Here is an 18293-nt window from a genome sequence, read left to right on the forward strand (position 1 = left end):
TGTATGCATACACACACACACACACACACATACTTTAAAGGAAACGGTAACAGATGGGGGGTGGGGGAGGTATCCTCAGGACATGGCAGAAACCTGAGACAGGAGAGGCACCCAAGAATCAATGCAGGTGACCTTAGCTATGACTAAGAGCATTGGGGATATGGAATCTGAAGAAGCCACCTCCTATAGCCAGGCAGGAACTCCAATGGAGCAATGGGGACACCAGCCCACCCACAAAACTTCCTACTCCAAATTTATCCTGTCTAAAAGAAAAGCAGGGATGGGGTACGGAACAGAGACTGAGAGAATGGCCAACCAATAATCGGCCAAACTCGAGACCCAGCCTATGAACAAACACAAATCCCTGACCCTATTACTAATACCTGTTATACTAGCAGATAGAACTCTAGCAATCCTGTCCTCCAGGAGGCTCCCCCAGCTACTGACTCAGACAGATACAGACACCCACGGCCAAGCAGCGGATGGAACTTGGGGACTCTTATGGAAGAATAAGAGGAAGGATTGCAGGCCCCAAAGGGTATAGGAACTCCACAGGAAGACCAACAGAGTCAACTAACCTGGACCCTTGGGGCTCTCAGAGACTGAACCAACAACCAAAGAACATGCATGAGCTGGGCCTAGGCCTTCCCACACAGATGTAACAGATGTGTATCTTGGTTTTCATGTGGGTCCTGAACAACTGGAGCAGAGGCTATCCCAAAAGCTGTTGCCTGTCTGTGGGATATGTTATTTTAGATGGGCTGCCTTATCTGGCCTCAGTGGGAGAGGATGTGTCTAGCCCCACAGAGACTTGATATGCCAGGGTCCAGGGATACCTAGAAGGGCCCCTACCCACTCGGAGAGAGAAGTGGGATGGGGGAAAGGTTGTGGGAGGGGGTTACTGGGGGGACAGTAGGTGGGATGTAAAGTGAATAAATAAAAATAAATAACATAAAACAATAAATTAACAAGATCCTTTAAAATGCCCCAGAGTTAAGGTAAATCAATGTCTGGGATGATGTAACCAGAATAAAGAATAGCCCCAAAATGTCAAATAGTGCCATGCTTAGTCATGATACAGTGTGTGCTTAATATGCACAAAGAACTGGGTCTGATCTTCAGCACCATAAAATTTTTTCTATGGCTAAAAAAGACCTTTATTATGTAATTAGGTTAAATGTTGATAAGGAAGAGGTGCCTTATATTTTCCAGGTGGGCCCAAACTAATAAAATGAGTGCTTAAGAGAGGAGAAATTTTCCCCGGTGTGATCAGAAAGAGATTGTTGTTGTGCACAAAGCTGGAGAAACAGTTCATCATAAACTCTAAACCAAAGGGAGTGGCCAGCCAAAGGATGTGTGATGCTTGTAAATGAGCAAGAAAAACAGCTTCTTTTCTAGAGTTGCCTAAAGGAGTTCAGTTCAGTAATGCTTTTGTTGGCTTTCCGGCACACAGAACTATAATAACATAAATTTTTGCTGTTTTAAGCTACCAGACGTGTGGTAGCTTTTATCAGTACCAAAAACTAATACAAATGCTATTTTATTCCCCCATCCTTATAACTGTCATTAGCCCATATCATAAGTACTTGGTCTCCCAGTTTCTAACCTTTACATGAGTCCTTAACTCCAATTAATCACATGAAAATGCCCAGATAATTATGATTTCATTGTATGCCATGATTTAATAACACGTCACTTGATTTCTTCAACAAATTCTTTGATTTTTATATATAAGACAATCTAACTATAAAAATCCCATCCATGTGGCAACAATTTAGAGAAGGACTCGGCAAACCTTTATATAAAGAACCAGATATAAAGGACCAAGTCTTTTAGGAACTAAAGGTTATTTTGTCACAAATGCTTAGCTTTGTTCTTAAGATAGGAAAAAGGCTGCAGGTGTTATGATTTACTGCTATCTGAACCAGAGTTCCGTAGAAACAAGCCTGAGGCAAGATTCATTTGCTAATATTTCATGAAAAGTAGACTCTCTGGATTATAGTACCAGAGGGAAGGTGGAGTGAAACAGAAGAAAGATGACTCAAAGTTACGATAACCATTATTTCGTGGGGAGAGTCAGAGAGACATCAATAATTATTTGGCAGATGTTCCATCAATGTGGATCTGTGGTCTTGTCTCTAAATCATGACTCAGAATAACCCAACTAAAGGCAGGAAAATAATTCATTCCCGGTCTCTTGTCTGGTATTGGTTAAAAGTTGTTCCACAGGAAGTTAGCTCATCCTCTCCAGAGAGCCACATCATGGGACCCCTGTGGAAGTTTTTAGAAAAGACACAAGGTTTACTTTATATTGTGTGATACCTAGTGAATCCAGAATAGTTAGACGAGCCGGGGGTGCTGGGTACAGCTGGTGAGCTTCAGGAAGCAGTACTTAAGAACTCGATTAACCCTGCCAAACTCGAAGTGTAGCAAGCACTGAAGTCTTTGGGAGACACCCTCACAGAATCAAAACTGCTGCCTCCTCGTTATTTCTGCCCAAATAGAAGTTCCTAAGAAAAGCAGCACCCGTGCCGTTTGACATGCTGCTGATGGTCAAGGTTCTTAGAAATCGGGTCTTGGAGGAAAGGGATTCTATTTTGACCGTATGATATTAATCTTGCTTCCACAGGAACCCTGACATCAGTACTGTTTCTTTCCTTACATCACCCAAACCTCCAAGGCATTTCCCTTTCCACATCAAATTTATCTCAGAAGTATTGCAAGAAATGTTTAAATAAGAAATCAATCAACATATTCCAACAAATTAAAACGAATGCTTAACCTGATACATGTAGAAACCCATTCAACCAAAGTCAACACTATTTATAATTTAAAACTCTCAATACTAGAAATACATGGAATATTTTTGTTCTTATTGTGTAGGGAGTGAGTGAGGGGGTGGGGACAGAAGATAGGGCCTCGACTTGTTATCCAAATCTCCAAACCCAGGAATAAATTATTTATATTCAGTAATGTGCTAGATCCTGGCCAACAAACATAAGATACATATAGCTAGCTATGTTGGGAAGGAAGAAAGCAAAAGTTGTCCGCATTTGTTATGCTTTCATAAATAATTCATACCAGAGAATCTAAGGACAGATACTAAAACAAAGCATGTAACGACACTGCCAGTCTTTATAGAAACAATGTTTTATACACTAACAATAATCAGCTATTATCAAATGAGCTTAACAAAAATTAAGTCAAAAGGAGGCAATATGGTCTCGGCAGGAAGAGGAACCTGCAGCCTTTTGATAACCAGTTTGATGACCTAGGTTTGAGCCCCAGAACTTACATGAGAGAAGACCAACTCTACAAGCTATCCTCTGACCTCCATACACACACTGGCACACACACACACACACACACACACACACACACACACACACACACACACACACACACACACACACACGCACACATGCACGCACGCAACACGCATGCACATGTGCACACACACAATGATCAGAACAGGAATAAATCTAAAACAGTACGTAGAAGTAATCTAACAAAAGGGATTACATTTTATTTAAAATTATATAGTTATCTAAAAACATGAAAGAAAAGCAAATAAATCATTCCATAGATGAAACTTGCAAGTCAGTGAGAAACTTGTATTTAAATATACAAAAAAAAAGTATAGCCCTATGTCAAGACAGCATAAAATTTATGCAGAAGTTAAATTTGGATTATAAAATATAAATATTTAAAATTGGTAGAAAAGTAGGATTATTTTTGTCAAGAGAAGAAAGACAGTCAACAAAAAAGCACAAACAAAAGATTACTGGAAATAGAACATAATAAAAACAAGCCCTAGTCTATAGACGGGAAGGTATAGTGGGCTGGGAAAGAGACTAATCTCACTGAGCAACAAATTAGCCTTGGTGTTCTGGCATCGATATTCTTTATTTTATAATCCTTTTTAATTGTCAATACACAGTCACCATACACTGTATTCTTTCATAAAACCTTGGATAACACACACACACAAATACCTTTACCATTTTCTCCAGTACCATGTCTAGTGTCCACCCAGATTTGTACGAATCTACTCAGGCTTTTATTCTTGGGCATGTAGTATACACGTAATAATGCATGTGCATCATTCACATCATTCTAGAATTTTCTTTTTAAAGTGTACCTCAGTGAAGTATGTGTGTATCAACATTCATTTATTTAACTTTTGATTATTAGACATTATTTCTTATTCACATAAATAGTATGGATATCTGAAGGGATTATCCAGGCCAAATGATTTACAACATTTGTCCTAAATTATTATAATACTGTTTCTGTTCATACACACATATATACACATGTGTGTATATATATATGCATGCATGTGAAATGCAAGTGTTGAAATAATCGGGATGGTTTTATAATCTGATGTTACCCACATATCATAGTATTGCCCACTGTCTAGTATCATTACTTTTACCATTTTCTGATCTGATGCAAGAGTGATATAACTGCATTTCTCAGACTGCCAATGACAGGGTTTCCTCCACACCCCAGGAGAAACAACATTTGCACTTTACTCATTTTGGGAAAAAAAAGTTGCTTCATTTCCTTTTTAAGTACCTAGAACAATTTATTTTTAAAATATTTTTATTTTTGAGATTATAATTACATCATTTCTCCCTTTCCTTTTTCCCCTCTTAACCCTCCCACATACTTCTTCACTATTTTGAATGAGTGGCCTCATTTTTATTAACTGTTGTTACCCGTTACATATTTGCATATATGTATATATTCCTTAATACTTATACACAGTTTTGTTCATTATAGACAACTTCTTCCGTCTGCGTTGTTACTTGTGTGTGTGTTTTCAGGACTAACCACTAGGTCTTGGAGAGCCAGTTGGTGTGCTCTTGCCTGGGGAGGACCATTCTTCCCACTCTCAGCAGTCCTTCATTGACCGTAGTTCTTTGCTGAGGCCTCATGAGGTTTTGTCAACCAAAAATAAACTCTGACAAACCTAGTTGGCATTATGTTCTATTTATGGATTAATTTAGGTGCCTAAAAGATAGTTCCTATCTTTTAAAAGTAAATTATTAACTTAAAAAAAACTGAACCTACAGTAAATAATTTACTAATTTTTATAGTATCTAGTAAGAATTATATACTTGACAAGACATCCATAAATATTTTTATTATCTCAAGATATAAACCATTTCATTATCAAGAACCAATTATGAAATAATTAGGATTGTTTTTATGATCTGATAATGTGTTAGCTACCTCTGCATAACTGTGATCAAAATATCTAGGAAAGCAAAGGAAAGGTACGTTATGGTTTACAGTTTCATTATGTATGAGTACACTGTAGCTGTCTTCAGACACATCACAAGAGTGACATCGGATCCCGTTACAGATGGCTGTGAGCCACCATGTAGTTAGTTGCTGGGAATTGAACTCAGGACCTCTGAAAGAACACTAAGTACTCTGACCACTGAGCCATCTCTCCAGCCCGTGGTCCACAATTTCAAACAGCCCAGTCCTTATTAGTCTTGAGGATGAGGCTTGAGCTTTCCATGTCACAGAAGGCCACGATACAAAGAAACTGCATATAGAAAGATGCCAGAAGAGAAACGGACCCAAGAACCTCTTGACCTACTCCTCCAACTGGACTCTCTTCTCTCCTACCTTTTCCCAACCCCCAATAATGTCATCATATTATGAAGCCCTCAAGGGATTGATCATTGAGCAAGTCAGTCTTCATTTTCAAACAGTGCCTAGAAACTCCAGAACAGACACACACAGAGGTGTGATTCACTAATACCTTGGACATTTCTTACCGTAACAAAATGGACAAATAATTCCTATATTAGTGTAGATGTATAAGAAAATCAAAATTATCTAATTGTTGTCACTGGATACTGATTATGCTTTGATGAATACTTAAACCAAATAACAGACACATGATTAATGACATAGTCATATGATTAAATTAAATCATATAGTATTTAGAAATAAATGCTACCCTGCTACCTCCTCCACAGTGCAGACTTAAGCATTAGTTTTGCTGCTGAGTAAACTAAACACTTAAGAGCATCAGTAGCAAGAGCTTCACTCACTTGCTCACTTGCCTATGCATGCCCTCAGTAAGCACTATTGTTAGATGCCACCAAATGCTGCCAACTAATTGGTATTTTGAATCTCAAGAAAACAGTATAAAATAATTTTTTTCTAAAAGTGGAAAAACGAAGGTGAGAATAAGGCAGCATACTCACTTTTCCTTCATCTCTTGGGCTATCACTTAGATGTACAACTGGGCCTGGATGAGTCTTGGTGGAGCTGTTAAATCAATCCAGAACAATAACTTAAAACTAACAACAGAAAATGGCAAACAAGATTAAGCTGTAATACACTCCAGGGTAATAGAGCTAAGCCTGCAGTTTGCTTGAAATTTCAGCTTTCTTTATGAACTACTTTTCTTTTTTATTGATTATTTTATTTATTTACATGTCAAATGTTGTCCCCCCCCAGTCTCCCCGCTGCAAATCCTCCACACAATCCCCCATCCTCTTTGCTTCTAAGAGGGTGCTCCCCCAGCAACCCACCCACTCCCACCTCACCCCTCTAGCATTCCCTTTCATTGGGGCAACAAGCTTCCACAGGACCAAGTGCCTCACCTCCCACTGATGCTAGATAAGGCAATCTTCTGCTGCATATGTACTGGGAGACATGGACCCACCCACATGTACTTTTTTTTTTTTTTTTTGATTCTTTTTTTTTCGGAGCTGGGGACCGAACCCAGGGCCTTGTGCTTCCTCGGCAAGCCCTCTACCACTACGCTAAATCCCCAACCCCCCATGTGTACTCTTTGGTTGGTGGTTTAGTCTTTGGGAGCTCTGAGGGATCCAGTTAGTTATTGTTTGAACTACTTATCTTCTTCCTATTAAATCTCGTAAACTTGGGTTGGTGTTTTTTTAATTAGGTGTAAAAATAAGGTCCTACATTTTGAAATTATACATTTCATTACATTTTTTGTGAAATTATGAGTCATTAATATTTTTAATGAATTTTATTAATAGAGAAATGCTATAGCCACAAACTTGTGTAGTAAATCTATTTCAACCAAATTTTAAGCTGCTTACCTAATTTAAGATTTCCTTTGACATGGAATTTTCTATGATTTTGTCCCTAAAGCAAAGTACAGTGGCTTACTGGATTTAAAAAGAAATTCTTTAGTGATTAACTAGTAATAGCTATCCTTCAGAAATCTGAAAACCTGGAGGAATCTAGTTCATTGATTATGTCTAGCTTATCTGGATTTTCCACTGAAACCAGTAACAAATAATTATGTATACAACAACACAACTAAAAGTTAAAAGGAGTTTGCTAACATCTGACACGATTTCTTTGTAAATCTAATTTAACATGATTATTGAATATGGTTATGTCATGGTTAAGCATATCATCTGACATGACAAAAGAACTATTCCTCAATTTTCTACAGACCTGTCCATGATACAGTTGTTACAGAGGGTGAGAAAGCAAAGAAACTACATTTAGAAAGGGTAATTCAAGTGTGCCTGAATTGTCAGTTTCACTTTATTTCTTAAGGACATATAACATTCACAAAGCTCCTTTACAAAACAATAAAGACTATTTAAGTCTTTTAAAGTGATAACTAAGCAATTCAAATACTGACTCCTGAACATAGCTCAAAGAAATATATAAATTAGATGTTAGTAAATTTTGCAAATGCATTCATTCATCTCATTCACAAGCATATATTCTCATCTAAAAACAGATATAGTACCATCAATCTTACTGAATATATATGTGTGTGTATATATATATGTGTGTGTGTGTATATATATATATATATATCCTAATTTAATGGTAAGAGATAGCTCATATTCAACAATTTGTATTGAGATTGTTGTTCTACTTGAAAATCAGAATTACTATTTGTATTCTATAGAATATTTTAAAGAAAAATTTATGCAGGGTTACAAAGGAAAGTTCATAGAGCTTTTTTGTTATACTCATATGTAATTCACTTATATATAGTATCCTAGAAAGGTAAATGCTTCTGATAATATCCTTAATTATTCTTTAGTAAATAGTAATAGTCAACAAACCAAAACTGCTATCTATTTATGGGGTTTGGTTGGACCAACAATTATTAAAGTGTGTTGCATGATAAACTGGTGAAAACAATAAGATGTTTCATAGAAAGAACAGTTTGTACTTAAATATTTAAAAGCTCTGACTTAATCATGTTAAGTTATTTACCCTTAAAAACTTGCATAGTAAGAATATATGCAAATGCAACCAAATATTCAATTGTTTCCAGTTATTCATGTACTCCATCTTTAATCATAGAATCATATGAAGGGAATGTATTATGGAAATTCAGGTTAGAGCATATGCTAGACTCTTCCACTTAAAGCTTTACTATATAATAAAAGTGTTCTAGTTCAGAAAATAATTCAACATTCAATTTGTTATTTGTAAAAAATTTAGAGTATAAAAGAGATATTACTTGTTTTTATATCAGAGTTAAGGGAACATTTTTTATGCTGTTTTGCTACTTAAAGATCTAACTATCAACATGTTGGTGTATTTTCTGTCTCTAACATTAATTTCCAAAACCCCAGAAAATGTCACTAGCAAAACATAGCTGTCAGAAATTATGACAAAATTCTGAAATAACATATTCTAATGTATCTTGAGAAGTAGAGAGTGATTAAAAGATAATTTACATAAAAATAACACACATTAGTTCAACTATATCTATTTTAAAATTATCTGTGGTTTTAGTTCAATTTCATTTAACTAAACATTAGCAGTGGATTTATTAATTATAATCCCACAAGTTACATTAATCCTTCACTAGTGTTGTTAGATGAAGTGACAGGTAAGTCCATACTCACAGCTCAATTGCCTTGTTCCACATGATGACATATCCAGAAAGAATGAAAGATTCAATATTTACAATATGTGTATTTCCTCTTTCTGTTCCAACATAGAGCCATTTACTCTGGAAAGGTAGATGACAGTAAGTAATTCTGAAAGAAAGAAAATTACAATTAAAATATCTGAATTTTACATTTGATCAGTACATTTTCTTTACACATTTCACACTTACAAAGTTATAGTTACATAACTGATAGAAAAACCTATGTACCAAGGTAGCATTTCCTTATTAATAGAACATGGGAGAAAATGATAATATATCATTAAAAATAATAATGACAGTCATTATCAGATACATGTTTATTATGGACATGGATGTACATCATGCTTAGTTTTAATTTTTTGACCAATACACAAAAATGTAAGAGCTGTAGATAATAATGAGAACAATGATGTTTGAGACATATGTACACTGAAAATATTTAAATCAAGCTCATCATTTCCAATTCAAGAAGGCATATAAAATCTTCCTTCCAGCATCTGTAAGTGGTGGCACATTATTGTCACCTCTGTTCATACTGTGTGACAGCATTTCAGAGCTTACTTTACATATCTGACATTATAGTAACTTTAACCCACCTTTCCCAGCCTCCCCACCCCTTCTTCCTTGGCTTAGCTTCTGGTAACCACCATTTGAACCATCATTTCTAAGAGATCAACTACACTATCTGTCACTCTGAACACAGTGATAAAACAAATATGTATTTCTGTTTTACATAGGAGAAACCAAGATGATTTTTTTCAGTAGCAGGAAATTGAACTTTGTTTTCAGTATTTTTATTATTAAACCGCAATAGGCACATGTACTCAAAATGACAAAGGAATATTTTGATAGTATGTCTAAAACTGTGACTAGGTATCTACTTTGAAAACAGAACCATTCTACAAGGTGATTTAAAACTGTGTAACACAGTGGAGATGATTCTAAGTGCTTTATATATCATATACAAAATACAATAGAACTTACAAACCTCTGTTCTATAGATGTTTATCTTTATTGATGCATACATGAGACTAAACTGTTTGCTCTAAAACTGCCAAAGCCCAACAGCTAAGAAGCGTAAGAAAATTGTGGTACAATCCATTCCTGTTTAGTTACAAAATTTAGTATCCAAGCTCCACTGCTTAGTCATTTAAATAAAAGTCATTTCAAAGATAAATTAGGTACATAATGCTCATAAATTTCAGAGTTGTTGGGAAAATGGTAGTCATCTGTACTTTGTTCAAATGCTGGCATTTATGTATTAGGGGGAAAACTAAATAAAGTTTCTCAGCTAAAGTCAGAGAATCGCTCCTCTCTCTCTCTCTCTCTCTCTCTCTCTCTCTCTCTCTCTCTCTCTCTCTCTCTCTCTGAATGTGGAGGTCAGAGGACAATATCAAGTATTGGTCCACTCTTCCTACCTTGTGTAAGGCAGAGTTTCTCTTACTCGCCATAGTGCTGCAAACTTCAGGCTAGCTATCCTTCTGCCTTTCTCTACTTCCCGTCTTAATGTAGGAGTGCTCAATGTAGACATGTGCCATGGTATCAAGACTTCCTTGAGTTTCACTGTTCTATTCTCATCTTCATTATGAGCTTTCTGACTAGCTCTGAGACCTGTTCAATATCTAGAGCCATCAGGACTACTATATATGACATATGAAATTAAATGGCTCACCTATTAACATTAGTCTCTCTAATTTGAATTCATTGTGTTCTTGAGACTTTTTTTAAAATGTATGAACACTCTGTCTGTATATACATCTGCAGGCCAGAAGAGGGCATCAGATCCCTTTCTAGATAGTCAGGAGCTACCACGTGGTTGTTGGGAATTGAATTCTGGACCTCTGGAAGAGCAGCCAGTGCTCTTAACTACTGAACCATGTCAGGAGCCCTTCTAGATGCTCTTACAAAGGCAATAAGTTCATAGATGATCATTTGCATGTTCTGCACCAAATATTTCCTAGAGTTGCCTTGGAAGATTATCTAGTACACTATCATAAAAGCTGAACAAAATTTTGACAGACAAATAGATACCCTTTTAAAAAAGTGAATGGTAAGTTCACACAATTCCATCTTATATCACACGTAAGAGTGACGTTTACAAGCACAATGGTGCATAAGAGTCAACAGTGAACAGCCAGGGGCTCCTGCACATAGTCTCAGCCTGCCATACTGACTGTTTCAATATCCTACCTCTCTGAACCAAATGTTATCTGCCCTGTGGAAAGCATGAGGCGTATCACATTCAAAACACTATAAATTTGCTATGACATAAGAAACAGCAAAGCAAATTGTTTTTTCTAATTAATGAGTAACTTACATGATACTGGGGATCTTTAATTAAGAATTGAAGTCTAGAATAGCTGTCTCCAAGGAATAGTTACTAATATTACACAGGAAATAACTTGATGGTCATGTTTCTAGGCAATGAACAATCAATTTTCTATTTAATCTTCAATATAAATAGGAACTCATTTTAGAGAAGGTATACAATCACCATACCTGAATCACAGGGAGACAGAGAAAACAATCTAAGGGCTTCCAACAGGACATGAGGAAACTTCAATATGACATAGTGATCTCAACCTCAGTTAACAAGTAAAATCTGAGAACTGCCAGGTTCAGTGATGAAACCTGAGGCAGGAGATGGCATGCCAATGTAAACAGACCTTAGAGCAGAAAGAAAACAGGAAGAGAAACCTAACAGAACCAGAACTAACCTATGAACTAACTCTTTAATGGTGGTTAGTAAAGAGAAACTAATCAGAGTCCCATCTACTCTCCATCATTGAACTGCTGCTCAGGACTAGAATAACCATTTAAGATTCCCAAACTTTCTCTGAATAGAACAGTGTGACTTACTGACATGGGCCAAGGGTATTATTATACTTGTTCTGTGTACCTGATAATCATAATAATTAATTGGTAACCTCATAAAGCTTAATGTTTATTCATTAAGTCCTCATTTGCAACTCGACTACCACAACCTGATACAGAAGTAATGTTAAGGTGTTAGATGTTGTTTTCCTATTCATTTTGAATATCACAAAAACATTTAAGACATCTCTAGCTTTCCATAGACTCATCTATTACACCTTCACTGAATGAGTCTTTATAAATCTTGTGTTATAACACACATAGCATCCTTATCATCCGATACACATGTGACGAGAGACATAAACAAGTTGACAAGGAAACTAAAATGAAGCTGTGTTAAATGTTTATAAAAATTAAAGAAATGAAAGTTCCATTTGAATAAGACTACTAAAGGTAATATGCAAAGAAGTAATTTTAAAATTTAAATAATGTACATACTGTCATTTTTTTTCTAATCCTCCCTTAGGATTCAATGTAGAATTTCTGTATTTTATGTGATATTGACAATATGGATATGGTTTTAATGCTATGTCCTTTTAAGATTGGTGTGTTTATTCTTTGTATTTTTCAGCACTTTTATCTCCCTTAACTGCTTCAAACTCTGCTTCATAGTATGTCTTATTTTTACAACTATTTGCCATGATAGAAACCTTTATGATTTTTCTGATTGTTAGATTTTTTAATAGTGCTGAGCAATGAACACACTTTAAGTAAGTACCCTACTACTGAGCTGTGTCTCTGCCCCTGATGTTATTAATCACAGACGAAGTACCTTCCCTGAATGTTAAGCTGTCCTGTACATGGAGGGGTCTGGACAAAATAAAAGGGAAGAAGAAAAAGCCTGTTTTCTCAGGCATGTACTCTCTGTTTCACAGCTTCTAAGATGAATTATTTTGACTTTCTACATTGTTGTGCCATGATGTACTGCCTCACCTCATTGCAAACAGTTAGATGGTCCTGGGATGAAACATCTGAAACCATGAGCCCAAATCTATCTTTACTACTTTGCTCCCTGAGGTAATTGTGTGTTACAAAATGGCTATTGCACAAATAGTACACTTCTGGTATGTTATTGATCTATAACAAAATAAAACTATTTGGTACTAACATAACTACAAATACAAGTCCAACTCTGTGAACTGAACCTGTATAGCCAGCATTTTTAGGTAGAACAATCTGTCTAAATCCTTTAAAATGTTAGTATTAATTTAATATAAAAACAAAAGCATTTCAAGCCAAAGCTACTGTAGAAAAATCACAACCCCCAGACCTTGCCCACAGACTTCTGTTTAAGAAACATTGTCATAGGCTGCCAACTCTCTCCATATCTAGTCAATTCAGTAATTGAAGTTCTAGCTGGAACATTTAGAAAACAAAAGGAGGTCAAGGGGAAACAAATTAGAAAGGAAGAAGTCAAGGTATCACTATTTGTGGATGATATGATAATATACATAAGCGACCCCCCAAATTCCTGCAGACCCAAGAACTCCTACAGTTGATAAATAACTTCACCAAAGTGTCTGTATATAAAATTAACTCAAATAAATCAGTAGTCTTCCTTTATACAAATTATAAATGGGCTAGGAAAGAAATTAGGAAAACAACACCCTTAACAATAGCCACAAATATTATAAAATATTAGTGTAACTCTAGCAAAGCAAGTGAAAGATCAATATGACAAGAACCTCAAGTCCCTGAAGAAAAAAATCAACGATTTCTTCTTCTGAAGACCCAGCTATACCGCTCCAACATACCCCAAACTCTCAACAATAAAAGAACTTCTGCAGGAATGACCATCCCTGACCTCAAGCTGTACTACAGAGCAATAATGATAAAAACTGCAAGACCCAGAAATAAACCCACACACCTATGGACACTTGATCTTTGACAAAAGAAGCCAAAACCATATAGTTGAAAAAAAGCAAGCATCTTCAACAAATGGTGCTGGTCTAACTGGAGGCCTGTATGTAGAAGAATGCAAATTGATACATACTTATCATCTTACATAAAATTCAAGTCCAAGTAGATCAAAAACCTCAATATAAAACCAGATACACTGAAAAAATGAGTTATAGGGCTAAACAAAGCATTCTCAACACAGGAATCTCAAATGGCCAGGATGTGATTGAAGAAATGTTCAACATCCTTAGTAATCAGGGAAATGTAAATTAGAATGCCCTGTGAATCCACCTACACCAATCCGAATGGCTAAGATCAAAAACTCAATCAACAGCACATGTTGCTGAGGATGTGGAGAAAGGGGAACACTCCTGTTCCTGTGGGATTGCAAATTGTTACAACCAGTCTGGAAATCAATCTGGCAGTTCCTCAGAAAATTGGAAATAGTTTTGCCTAAAGACCCAGTTATAGTGCTCCTGGGCATATACCCAAAAGGTGCTCTACCATACCACAGGGAAACGAGCTCCACTATGCTCATAGCAGCCTTATTTGTAATAGGCAGAAACTGGAAGCAACCCGGATGTCCTTCAACTGAAGAATGGATACAGAAAATGTGGTTCATTTACAAAATGGAATACTATTCAGCTATTTAAAATGAGGACATCATGAATTTTGTAGGCAAATGGATGGAACTAGAAAATAATATCCTGAGTGAGGTAACGCAGACATGCATGGTATGTGCTCACTGATAAATGGATAGTCTCCAAATATACAGGATATTCATAGACCGTAAGAAGTTTAACAAGAAGCAAGGTCCAAGTGAGGATGCTTCAATATCACTTAGAAGGGGGAAGGGGAACTTCTAGAAAGTCCCAGACACCAGGTATCTTAGTCAGGGTTTCTATCCCTGCACAAAACATCATGACCAAGAAGCAAGTTGGGGAGAAAAAGGTTTATTCAGCTTACACTTCCACATTGCTGTTCATCACCAAAGGAAGTCAGGACTGGAACTCAAGCAGGTCAGGAAGCAGGAGCTGATGCAGAGGCCATGGGGAGATGTTACTTACTGGCTTGCTTCCCCTGGTTAGCTCAGCTTGCTTTCTTATAGAACCCAGGACCAGCAGCCTAGGGATGGCACCATCCACAGTGGGCTGGGCCTTCCCCCTTGATCACTAATTGAGAAAATGCCTTACAGCTGGGTCTCATGGAGGCATTTCCTCAAGGGAGACTCCTTTCTCTGTGATAACTCCAGCTTGTGTCAAGTTGACACACAAACCCAGCCAGTCACCAGGGATATGAGAGGCTCCCAGGAGCCAGTGGGGATGACCTTAGTCAAAATGCCCAGTGATGGAAAGATGGAGCCTACAAAAACCACCTCCAGAAGATAGACCTGGACCCCATTTGAGACATGGGGTCACCTACCCTTCTTCAAAATTCTTGATCCAGAATTTCTCTTGTCTAAAGGAAATGCAGGAACACAAATGGAGCAGAGACTGAAGGAAAGGCCATCCTGTGACCAGCTCAACTTGGGATCCATACTGGACACCAAACCATGACGCTATTACTGATGCTATTTTGTGCTTGCAGACAGGAACCTAGCACGACTGTTCTGAGAGGCTCTACCAGCCTATGACTAAGACTGATACAGATACTTACAGCCAACCACTGGACTGAGATTGGAGACCTCTATGGAAGAGTTAGGGGAAGGATTAAAGGAGCTGAAGGGAATGGCAACCCCATAAGAAGACCAACAGTGTTAACTAACCTGAACCCCCAGGAGCTCCCAAAGACTAAGTCACCAACGAAAGAGCATACACAGGCTCCTGGCATATAGGAAGCAGAGAGCTGCCTTGTCTGGCCTCAGTTGGACAGGATGTGCCTAATCTTGTAAAGACTTGAGGCTCCAGGGAAGGGTGATATCAGGGGTGAGGAATGGAGTACTCAGAGGCAAAGGGGAGGGAGGATGGAGTGAAGAACTCTGGGAGCAGGAACTGGGAGGGGGAAACATGTGGGGTAAAAATAAATAATTTTTAAAAGATTCATTGTCATAACTCATGAGCAAAAAAATTTTTAAAAAGAAAATAGAACTAAATTTGTTATCGTTCTATAAGAGATTCAATAAAGCCAGGCATAATATTGAATGTCTTTTATCACAGCTGTTGGGAGGCAGAGACAGGTAGATCTTCATTAATCTGAGGCCAGCCAGCCTGGCTAAGTAGAGAGACACTGTCTCAAAAATTAAATAAATAAATAAAAATAAATAACAAAAAATTCATCAGGAGAATTTGACTTAGAAGATCTTCTTTCCAATGAGCTCTAATATAGCTTAAGAGTTATTTCTCGTGCCAGTAAATTCTTGAGTTTCAGGTAGAACTCCAACTAAGATCTTAGCCTCATAAAAATATTTATAATTGCCCTGCCTAACTTAGATATTGTGAATCAAGGGTATATTGAATTGCATGTGAAAACACCAGCAAAACACCAGAGATGGTTTCCAATGTTTTGGAGACCATAGCTACTAGTATTGCTTTAAAGCTATTTTGGAATGGTCTTGATGAACATCCACTAAGTTATACCAATATTTTAAATCTCTAGGGTACTAAACATCTAATTTTAATGTGTGCTCTAAGACTACAGCCACAGAAATGGTGATTCATTAGGTATGAATGGTGCATAAAAAAGAAAGTGATTTTTTTCATATTTTAAAAGCATCAGTCTTTGCTATTTAAGTAAAGGTCCATTGACCAGCAGAATCAATACTAGCTACACACTTATTTCAAACCCAAACCCAAGCCTCGCTTCAGACTTTCGAAAACACAAACTACACTTTATGACAGAAGTAGCAGGTGAGTTGTGTCATGCTCAGACTTATAAGGCGAGTCTCTTCAGACAATCTGCAGAACAGAATGGAAGAGACATTTCTGTGGTTGAATGATTACTTCTGACACTTCAGGAGTCAGGGGAGGAGCCTAAATTACTGTTGTGCTAGAAGGGATATGGTCGGGTGGTTCCCTAAAACTAGTTAAAGATGAAATTATGAAGAAAAAGCGAGGAAAAGTACTAAGGAAGACAATGACATTAATTTTAAAAACAAGTCAAAAAAGGAGATAAAGTCCCTGTGAATCCTGTAGCCAAATATTTGTAATATTTGTAAGCCAATACAATATTTGTAAGCCAAAATACTGATAGGCAGAAACTTCAATGGGAAATTTTATCCATAAAAGAAAAGAAAATGTCCCTTAAGTAAAACCACCTCTTGATTTAAAATAAACTATACCATCTAGAACTATTATACAAAAGACCAAATTAAAAAATGAATTAATAGTCAACTAAATTTCATTCGTAGACTTAATGGGCTATCAGTGTACTAATGTGTCACTAAAAACACCACTCAATCACTTGTCATTTGGGGAACCATCTAACATAACACAAACGAAATTAAATTTCTGCAACTATTAGTTAACTTACCAATAACCTAAGCTAGAGACAGTACACTTGAGCTGTGAAGTACTAAAATACAGCGAGTATTTTGAAGTTTAAACACCACACAGTTTGTCTTACAGCTTCTCAGCTTTTACACAGTAGTACAAAAATAGCCAGAGACAACACACACATTAGAAAGCAGAATTATGCTACAGCAACAGAATCTTATTCCTAGAATGAAGCATGGGCCACATTAGCAATGCATGCCACTATGTGGAAGCTAAACGTTAAATTTTCTATTTTTATTTGGGTATGTAGTTTCATACAAACTTGCTGAAATTATCACAAAAACTTCCTTAAATGGTTAACTTTTTATGGAAAACATAGCATGTTTTTAAATATATTATTTTTTTATTTATGCTAGTTCTTCAATATATTATTTTTTAGAACAAGCAAGAAATATACATGATCAAAATATTTTATATACTATTGTGCATTCTCAATTTACATTGCCAAAAATACACTAGAAATAATGATAAGATTAACAGGCCCACAGCTCCCTGCATCCAAATCCCATAAAGGAGAGAGCTGAACTCCCAGAAGTTTAGTCAATCCTGAGACCTCAGGGAGACTGCCACTTCTGCCCACTTCTGTTCATATTCCTGGCCCAAGAGGGAAGTGCATAGTGCCTCTGGATACAGGAATACAGGGGGAGTCAGAGGCAGGAACCTGCTGATTTCTGCCTGCGCCCAGAACCAAACTAAATTGGTCCTACAGTTCCCTGCCCCAAATCCTGTAGGGGAGAGAGCTGGACCCTCAGAAGAGCAGACAATCCTGAGAACTGAGAGAAGACAACAACTTTCTGCCCACCTTCCCGACTCAAGAGGAAATCGCCTAGTGCCATCTGTGCCCTATGGGCACAGGGACCTAGGAGTTATCAGGGGCAGGACCCTTTTGGCTTCTGTCTGCACGGAGAGCTGAAAGCCAATAGTTAGGAGTGCCCACACACCTGAGAGCAGAGGGAAGACCAACTCTTCTGCAACAAGCAACCCTCCTGGAGGCTTCAGGTCACACAAACCAAGGAGCAGCTCTCTGCTCCCAGATCCAGCTGAAAGAAAACAGGTCTACAGGAGTGCTGACACACAGGCCTACAGGAGGGTCATGCCACTGTCAGAGACAGCAA

At 37.2% G+C, this 18293-nt stretch overlaps 1 protein-coding gene across 1 annotated transcript in view; it reads right to left on the reverse strand.

The window, feature by feature from the left end:
- LOC116897978 overlaps nt 1–18293 on the reverse strand; it is a 148970-nt gene that overhangs the window by 6864 nt on the left and 123813 nt on the right. Inside the window, exons 9-10 of the mRNA XM_032899380.1 lie at nt 8889–9023; nt 6143–6297 (exon numbers count right to left, since the gene is read on the reverse strand). Of these exons, the coding sequence (XP_032755271.1) occupies nt 6143–6297; nt 8889–9023 (290 nt within the window). The remainder of the gene's footprint in view (nt 1–6142; nt 6298–8888; nt 9024–18293) is intronic.

This window comes from Rattus rattus, chromosome 4, assembly GCF_011064425.1.
Source record: "Rattus rattus isolate New Zealand chromosome 4, Rrattus_CSIRO_v1, whole genome shotgun sequence".
NCBI classification, from domain to species: domain Eukaryota; kingdom Metazoa; phylum Chordata; class Mammalia; order Rodentia; family Muridae; genus Rattus; species Rattus rattus.